General features: G+C 39.7%; 1 protein-coding gene and 1 pseudogene across 4 annotated transcripts in view; both read left to right on the forward strand.

The window, feature by feature from the left end:
- The window catches only part of ERCC6 (ERCC excision repair 6, chromatin remodeling factor), a 112,182-nt gene extending 108,031 nt beyond the window's left edge, over window positions 1–4,151 (forward strand). For all 4 annotated transcript variants that reach the window (XM_075564170.1, XM_075564173.1, XM_075564171.1 and 1 more), the window contains one exon: window positions 255–4,151. In XM_075564170.1, the coding sequence (XP_075420285.1) occupies window positions 255–668 (414 nt within the window). In that variant the 3' untranslated portion in view covers window positions 669–4,151. The remainder of the gene's footprint in view (window positions 1–254) is intronic.
- Window positions 4,152–8,177: 4,026 nt separating this feature from the next.
- Window positions 8,178–8,615, forward strand: LOC142423317 (small ribosomal subunit protein eS19 pseudogene; annotated as a pseudogene).
- The last annotated feature ends 790 nt before the right edge of the window (window positions 8,616–9,405 follow it).

Genomic DNA, 9,405 nt, shown 5'->3' on the forward strand with positions numbered 1-9,405 from the left:
GTGTCGGTGTTTTCAGGGAAAGCATAGGATCCGAAAGAGTGAAAAGATTGAAAAGTGAAGTAAAATAAGTACAGTTGCACTCGGGTTCCTTCTTGCAGAATGCCCAGGTAAAAGTCATGCTGGGAAGACAGAAGCAGAGAAACAGGTGTTTCATGCTGCTGCTGCTTACTCTACTCACTGCCACATGCACACATTTGTGATATTTCAAAGCCGCTGGGGATGCAAACATAAATGCCACTGTCTTCTTTTTCCAGGATGGCACTGTGAAAAAAGATCACGCTCGTGAACATTTTAGTGGAAAATCAGAGGATGCTGCCTCTCCACCCGTGGCTCCCACCTCGTCATCACTCCTGACTAAAATGAGAGCTAGAAACCACCTAATCTTGCCAGAGCGCTTGGAAAGTGAAAACGTGTCTCTTGCTGAGACTTCTTGCCCTCTCCCTTCCCTCACGGAACATGATGACCTCTTGGTAGAAATGAGAAACTTCATTGCCTTTCAGGCCCGACTTGACGGGCAGGCCAGCACACAGGAAATCCTCCAGCACTTTGAGGCCAAGTTGTCAGTGTCGCAATCTTGTGTGTTTCGAGAACTATTGAGAAATCTTTGCACTTTTCATAGAACTTCGGATGGGAAAGGGATTTGGAAGCTTAAGTCAGAGTACTGCTGAGCAACATGACTTTTTAAGAATTTTAATGGACTTTATTAGAAATTTCTGATTTTTAATCTTGTGATTAAAAATCATATTTGTGTCAACAGAAGTTGGCTGCACCTTGTGTTTACTTAGAATTACAACTACCTCATAACTAAAACTTCAAGGAAAAAGAAACTCCGAATTTCAAAGCGATGATAATGCTGATTAAGGAGAAAATACTTGAAGTGATTCTTTCCCACGATGACTTGTGTCAGTAATCGGGCCTACCATTTGCTCCTTGGAACACATTTGTTTTTACCTAAATAAAAGAGACCGTACATCATTGCTCATTTGGAAGTGTGTGAAACAAATCTCAAGATTTTAAAATATATTGGTACTAAAAACATGGCTTTAATATTTATTACTATTTTGGTGTATAAGGTGTAAACATTTACGTGTATGATTTGCCACTAAGAACAGGATCCATTGATCGCAGAAACGGCCTTCCTTCTGAGGCACTGTTCAGTTGGCAAGTAGCCCTGTCAGTACAGAATAGAGTAGCTTGATCATGAATAGTAAGATAAGTATTTGGTAGGAAGTACCCAGTTTACAATGCCTTTGCTTTAAGGGTGTCTTTCCTCCTCTAACAGTGACCGTTGATTATAAGGAAAAGATAATATATATTTTAATTGTTTTCATCAAAACTACAAGTACAAATAAAACAACTCACATACAGGCACAGGCATCACTCCAGGGCTACACCCAGAAGTAACCATCATTATCATGAAGTAAGCAGCATCCCTCTTGATTTTTAAATGTTGATGGCTATCCTTAAATTGATTTCTTTTTCCTTGTTGAGTGCGCTTCTGCTAAGGATGCCGATTATATGAGAGCATCCTTGGCTTCCTTTATCTGTGGTCTTCCATCCTCTCTCTTGCCTTCACTGTAGACTCTCTTGTGTTAGTGTTTGGTTTTCAGCTCTATGTGTGGCCCATTTCTGGTTGGTGCTTATGTGTTTATAGTTCTGTGTTGGTACATTTTCTTTTTTTTAATCATTTTATTGGGGACTCATACAGCTCTTATCACAATCCGTACATACAACCATTGTGTCGGGCATATTTGTACATTTTGTTGCCATCATCATTTTCAAAACATTTTCTTTTTTTATCATTTTATTAAGGGCTCATACAACTCATCACAATCCATCCATACATCCATTGTGTAAAGCACATTTGTACATTCATTGCCCTCATCATTCTCAAAACATTTACTTTCCACCTAAGCCCCTGGCATCAGGTCCTCATTTTTTCCCCTCCCTCCCCGCTCCCCTCTCCCCGTCATGAACCCTTGATGATTTATAAATGTTCTTGTTTCCTTACTGTTATTTTATCTCCTCCCTCCCTCCCTTTGTTTTTATTATTTTCCTGAATTCGTTGTATTGCTTAAATTTCTTAGCAGTGACACACATTTCTGTAATTATGTTGTTTTCTTTAGCTTGATATCTTCTGTATTATGTTTACTTTCATGCAATGCCATTGCTTATTTCTTACTTACTCTTAAAGTGGGCATACAGGTCCAGATCTTCTGTTTGGTCTCGCAGACCAGAAAGGTGGCGTCTGAAGTGGGATGAGGAGGCCTCTGGCCCTCTGACTGCCTGGGGTGTAGCTGGAACATTTAGGATTCGCTGTTACTGTTCCGAAATTAAACAGCCTGTGCCAAGGGTCGCCCCTTTTAGATAGGAGTGAGTATTCTCATCAGAACTTACCGTTTGGGGGGCCTGACTGGTTTTCTCATTTAATTTATTTTGTTGTTGTTTTAATTTGATGCACTGAATATTAATAGAGGAAATTAAATTATTTTTCCCTAATCTCCCACCAGTATCTACAAGTTATGGGTATGATTATGCATGTACACACACAGGCATAAAAACAATTGTGAGCAAATGGAATGAAAGGATAACGAGTTTTTTCCATAAACTTTAAAAAGCCGTTTCTTTTTATTGTTGAGAATATACTCCGCACAGCGTACTTGAATTCTGACAGTGTCTGCCCATAATGGTTTGTTACTGTTCTTCATGTTGTGCAGCCATCCTCCTCCTCCTCCTCCTCCTCTGAGCTTTTTCCTTAGAGAAGTTTTCCTAGTGGAAAGGACCTTTTATAACAAGTCAAACCCTAAATATGAGTATTTGACTCAAGGGTCAGTCAAAGCTGACTGTTTTTGTTTCTAGGAGGTTCTTTATTATAATCATCAGCCTATAAAAAAATGATGCCCGTTTTGGGGGTGAATTACATCCAGTTTACTGGAGTTTAGACATCATATAATTTTTATTTTATTATGGCATACCTAATTATCCTGTATTATCTAAAACATAAGTTATAAGGAACTTGTAGCCATTTCTAATAAAAACTGCTAAGTTATTATGCAGTAAGAATAATGTACCCCTTCTCATGACTCTTACCTCTGCCTTGGGTAGACCACTGCTCTACCTGTGTTTCCATGTCAATACCTAAACTTTGTCATGCCTCAGGTTGAGAAACTTCTAATTTGGGGCATTTAAAGGTTTTGTACAATGTAGATAAATATCTCCATTAGTTTAAGTACACAAAGTTTTTCAAATAATACTCTACTTGACCACACAAATCTCACTCCTATTCCAGAGCCAAGTACTATTTGATGCATATTGTTCCGGTCTGTTTCACCTTCTCACCTTACTAGGAAATTCTGAATTTTTCTACATGAGCGCCTGGCTGCTAAGCTAAAAACTCTTTCTTAGATTCCTTTCAGTTAGTTTTTAGCCACTTGACTAGGTCTTAGGCACGGAGATTAGGTGAACTTTCCCTACTGGACCTTTAAATAAGTAACTGGGAGTGGACTGAGCGGAATGCTGAGACACAGTCACTTAAGGTGGTCCTACAGCGGTAAAGGAGTCTAGGCTCCACCTTTGACTGTCATCCCATTTCAGAGAGATGTCTCTGCTATGCTAATTGACAGGATTAAGGTGGGATTAAATGTCCCACTGTAGGAGAAGGTATAAACCAAGCCACCACTCTGCTGCTTAGGGATATATAGTCTGCTGCAAAGCAAAGCCCACACGTACATCAAAGCCATTCCTCTGTGTGGAAGAGTCATTTCAGAAGCAGGGTTACAGAGAAGTCCCAGGACCATCAGAAGTGGAGAATGTTTGAGAGCTCTATCTGAATGGCCATGAGATAAGAGCAAAGAGTATCTACATTCTGTGTTAATGTAAAAGTCATGCACATCTTACATTTACTCCAAGTATCATAGTTTTCGTTGGTATCGTAAGTGGTATGTTTTTAAAATCATTTTCTAATTTAGGAGAGTATTGTTTTTTATATTAATCTTACATCTGTTAACCTTCTGAACTCTTATATTTCTAATAGATTATAAATTGGATTATGCATTACAGTTATGTCAACTAAATAGTGACAATTGTATTTTCTCCATTTAAATTCTTATACTTTATAATTGCCAATATATTAACAAATGTAAAATGGGAATGTTGGGCATCCCTGTCTTATTCTTGACATTGGAAATAAAATCTCAATATTTATCACTGAACAAGGCAGTTGCTGTTATTTTGTTTCTAGTGTATGATTGTCTTTACTAGCCTGACTCCCAGAACTCAGTCATCAAGTTGATTCAGACTTTGTACTGACCCCTTAGAGGAGTCGTGGACTGCTCCCTGAGAGTTCCTGAGACCGTGACTCTACAAGAATAGAAAACCTAATCTTTCTGGTGTGCAGTGGTTGGAGGTTTTGAACTGCTGACCCTGTGGTTAGCAACCCAATATGTAACCACTACACCACCAAGGCTTTCTAGATTTAATAAAATGTTCTTTCCAATTATATTTTATAAGGGTTTTTATGCTTTTTGAAAAAAAATGGGTGCTGTATTTATTACTTTCCTGCATATGTTGATGAAATTGTGTTGTTTTCTGCTTTTACTATCTTTTATGGGAGAATGGCAAATGTGTTTATATGTTTATACCACAACAAAAAAATGCACTAAAGTTAATGATACTACTTAAGTAAATGAAAACCATCCGTTGACATTAGATCTGTTGGTTAGAAGGTACAAGTATGGCATTGTAGAATTGTCTAGTCAATTGACTGAACATTGTTTTTAGAATTACTAAATTACTTAGTTCAGTGAGTAGAACTTGGGCTCTTCAAAGCTGGTAAATGACCCTTTATGATATATCAATTGGTTTCTGTTCTTCCACAGAAGTGAAGAAGGAGATCCAGAAATTAAAGAAGGAACTTGACTGTAGGTTGTCTTGCTTCCGGGTACTGCTGACTCCTTAACCAAGAGACCATAGAGCTGGATGGTGTCCAGCTACCATTACTGAATATTTTGGTCAAGGCATAAATAGATCCTGATCAAAAAGGAACGATGTGGACTAGAATTCAAATTCTTCCTGGATCCATGGAGACTGTAGGAACCTCTAAATATATCTCATTGAGAAAAATTTCAAATCATGAAGCAAAATTATTCCTGAAGCCTTGTTTAAACAGTTGTCAAATCAGTAAAAAATATTTGCTGTGATCATTAAGAATTATAAATATGAGTTTAAATGTCAAAAGTAAATAGAGAATAGACGAGAAGTTAAAGTATAATGAATCAAAGTTGATAGTGAAATAATATGGATAGATAGAATGATGACAGTAATGTAACCAGTGTTATTGTACATGTAAATATTAATAGGAGTGTGTATTACTGTGTATAGTTTCACCAAAGTTGTGAGAGAAAAAAGCCTTTATACTTCAACTTCTATGGTCTGTAAACCAAAACCACACTCAACTTCCATCAAGTTGATGCTAACCAGCACCCCAATAGGTGCAACAGCCTTGTGAGTGTCCAAGACTAACTTTACTAGAGTAGAACCCCCATCTTTCTTAGACACTGAAGCTGGTTTTGAACTGCTGACCTTGCAGATCAAAGCCCAAAGTCTAACAACTATACCACCAGGACATATCCTATAGGGTCTACTACCCAGGAAGTAACCATAACTGGCAAAATATGTTTTAGTTTATGTCTTGGACTTCTGGCAAGATGGCAAACTAGGTATACGTGCTATACGAACCCTCCACAACGAAGACAGAAACTTACTGACTGAAAGATACAGCTGATAATCCTGGAAACCTGAACTTCTCTGGAATGATAGAGAAGTGGATTGTCAACTAGGAGAAGAAACTGAACAGAAGTGGCCAGAGTGGAGACAAACATGACTGTCAGCCAAACTGATGTGGTACAGCCATCAGGGGCTAATGACAAAAAAAGTAAAATCATTCCTTATTCCTAATGTGGCTTACCCTTATCCAACAGCAGTTGGTCACACCTCATGGATAATAACTCTGCCTGAGGTAAGATTCTTGTGGATCAGGTGCTGGGTGAACCAACCTTGTGTCTAGGGACCTGAAATGAGAGATCCAGTACTGGGTCCCTTGTTATTCCTGAACACAGAACTACACAACACAACCAACTGGGCCTCATAGACATACACAGAGAACTCCTCCCCAAAATAGTACTATATATATTCCTTTCCAATACACATAGGACATTTTCCAGACTACACCATATGTTAGGCCACAACACAAGTCTCATTAAAATTTAAAATATCAAAATAGTTCAAACCACAATGTTATAAAAATCAACAATAGATTAAAGCAAGAAATGCATGGAAATGGAATTAAGCTCTTAACTACTGGATAATAGAAGATTTTAAAGATGAGAAATTTAAAATCCTTGAATCAAATGAAAATGACGAACACAGCATACCAAAAGGATGCGGGTACCCTTGCTAGAATACAGAAGGCATACGAAAGTGGATTATTGCAGATGTAATTAGATTAAAATCTAATATCATTTGACCCTTTTGACTAATTTTTTTATTAAAATAATTTTATTGGGGGCTCTTACATCTCTTTTAGCAATCCATACATCCATTATGTCAAGCACATTTGCCCTCATCCTTTTCAAAATATTTTCTTTCTACTTGAGCCCTTGGTATCAACTCATTTTTCCCTCCCTCCCTCAACTTCTCTCATGAACCTGTGATAATTTTAAAATTATTATTATTTTCATATCTACACTGGCCTTATGTCCCTTCACCCACATTTCTGTCGTCTATCCCCCTTGGTGCGGGGGCAGTTAAATGTCAACCATTGTGATCGATGTCGCCTTTCTCCCTCCACCTTCCTCCTACCCTCATGATATGGCTACTCCCATTCTACCTGAGGAGTTTATCTGTAGTGGGTTCAGGATAGTTGTTATGAAGCAGGATTGACTGAATGTCAGTGAATTGAGCCAAGTTCATTATCTGAAAGAAACGTAAGAACAAGTATTGGACAGGATGTAGAAAAACTTGAAACCTTATCCATTACTGGAGGGAACATAACATGGTACAGCTAATATAGAAAACATTTTGGATGATGGAGAAATACATCTATGTGCATATATGTATAGGTTTAGTATTAAGGTAGCAGATGAACATTGGGCCTCCACTCAAGTACTCCCTCAATGCAAGAACACTTTGTTCTATTAAACTGGCATTCCATGATGCTCACCTTCCCGACACGATCGCTGAAGACAGCTGGTGCATAAGCAAATGTTAAGAAACCTGATGGTGCATGGTTATCAAAAGATATAGCATCTGGGGTCTTAATGGTTTGAAGGTACACAAGTGGCCATCTAGCTCAGAAGCATCATAGCCCACATGGAAGAAACACACCAGTCTGTGTGACCACAAGGTGTCAAAGGGATCAGGTATCAGGCATCAAAGAACAAAAAATCATATTGTAAATGAGGGTGAATGCAGATTGGAGACCCAAAGCACATCTGTAGGCAACTGGACACCACCTTATTAAAGGGTTGCGGGGAGGAGACGAGCCAGTCAGGGGGCAGGGTAGCAACGATGAAACATAACTTTCCTCTAGCTTCCTCCCCCCCCACCCACTATCATGATCCCAATTCTACCTTACAAATCCAGCTAGACCAGAGGATGTACATTGGTACAGATAGGAACTGGAAACACAGGGAATCCAGGACATATGACCCCTTCAGGACCAGTGGTGAGAGGTGATGCCTGGAAGGTGGAGGGAAGATGGGGTAGAAAGGGGGAACCGATTACAAGGGTCTACATATAACCTCCCTGGGGGATGGACAGCAGAAAAGTGGGTGAAGGGAGACGTCGGACAGCATAAGATATGACAAAATGTAAGATTATCAAGGGTTCATGAGGAAGGGAGGGGGACAATAAGCTGATATTAAGGACTCAAGTAGAAAGCAAATGTTTTGAGAATGATGATGGCAACAAATGTGCTTGACACAATGGATGTATGTATGGATTGTGTTAAGAATTGTACGAGTAAATGAGTACAAAATACCAAAACAGCAATGAGATACCACCTCACTCCAGCATTAATAGCAAAGTTAAAAAACAAACCTGAAAACAGCAAATTCAGGTGATAGTGCAGAGAAAATAGAATAATCATATACTCCCTTTCCCCTGGCCGGCAGAGCATGATGCCTGGTGTTACTGTAAGAGGTGAACCAGCAGGAGTCTGTCAGAGGTCTGGCAGCCTTCCTCAACAAGGTCCGGAAAGCTGAAAGGCCCTGAACGGGTAGACACAGTCAAGTTGGCCAAGCATAAAGAGCTTGCTCCCTATGACGACAACTGGTTCTACGCACGAGCTGCCTCTACAGCACAGCACCTGTACCTTCAGGGTGGCACTGTGGTCTGCTCAATGATGAAGATCTACAGGGGGGCGGCAGAGGAATGGTGTCTTGCCCAGCCACTTCAGCCCGGGTTGCAAGAGCGCGGCCCGCCGGCTCCTTCAAGGCCTGGAAGGGCTCAAGATGGTGGAGAAGGACTAAGACGGCGGCTGCAAACTGACAGCTCAGGGACAGAGAGATCTGGACATAATCGCTGGACAGGTGGCAGCTGCCAACAAGAAACATTAGAACAAATGATGCTGGGTTAATAAATTGCCTCGTTCGTAAAAAAGAAAAAGAATGATCATACAGTGCAGTTGCTCCTGTAAAATGGTGTGATCAGCGTGTAGTAGTATAATAGAAGTACTCGAGCGGCCTCTCGGCCATCCTATTTGGTCTGTATCCCAGAGAAACAATCATGCCATGGCTTCATAGCACAGTATTCAAAAAAGCAAAAAGATGGAAACAACCTAAATGTCCCCAGTGGAAAATGGATTTTAAGAATTGGTAATACATTTAGTGCAATACCACGCAGCATTAAATGATGATGAGTCTTTGAAACCTTACAATCTGTATGAACCTGGAGGATTGATGCTGAGTCGAATTAGTCAAACAAAAACAAACAATTTGTGTGAGACCACTATTATCAAAAACCAACAACAGGTTTCCACACTAAAAGCAACATTGTAGATAGTTCTCAAAGGTAGGAGAGGGGAAATCATTGCTCACAAGATAGAAAGCTAATAACTTTGCTGAAGGGGAAGGTTAACAAAAAAACTGATGGAGGCAGGGGGAAAACACCGGGAGGTTTTTACAAGTTAAACTAACCGATCCTGCAGCCATCACCCTAAATATACATATAACCCTAAATGGGAAGGTGTCCTTGTAGTTGAACTGATAGGGTTTCTAGAGGCTGGAATCAACTTGATGGCACTGAGTTTACGCCGTGGCATATATGAACGGGCAGAGGCAAGATCAGTTTATTGGAGATCGCTCGAGAGAGATTGTGCCTGCTGAATGCAGAGAGAAAAAAATGTTT

This window comes from Tenrec ecaudatus, chromosome 12 (assembly GCF_050624435.1).
Source record: "Tenrec ecaudatus isolate mTenEca1 chromosome 12, mTenEca1.hap1, whole genome shotgun sequence".
Taxonomy (NCBI): Eukaryota; Metazoa; Chordata; class Mammalia; order Afrosoricida; family Tenrecidae; genus Tenrec; species Tenrec ecaudatus.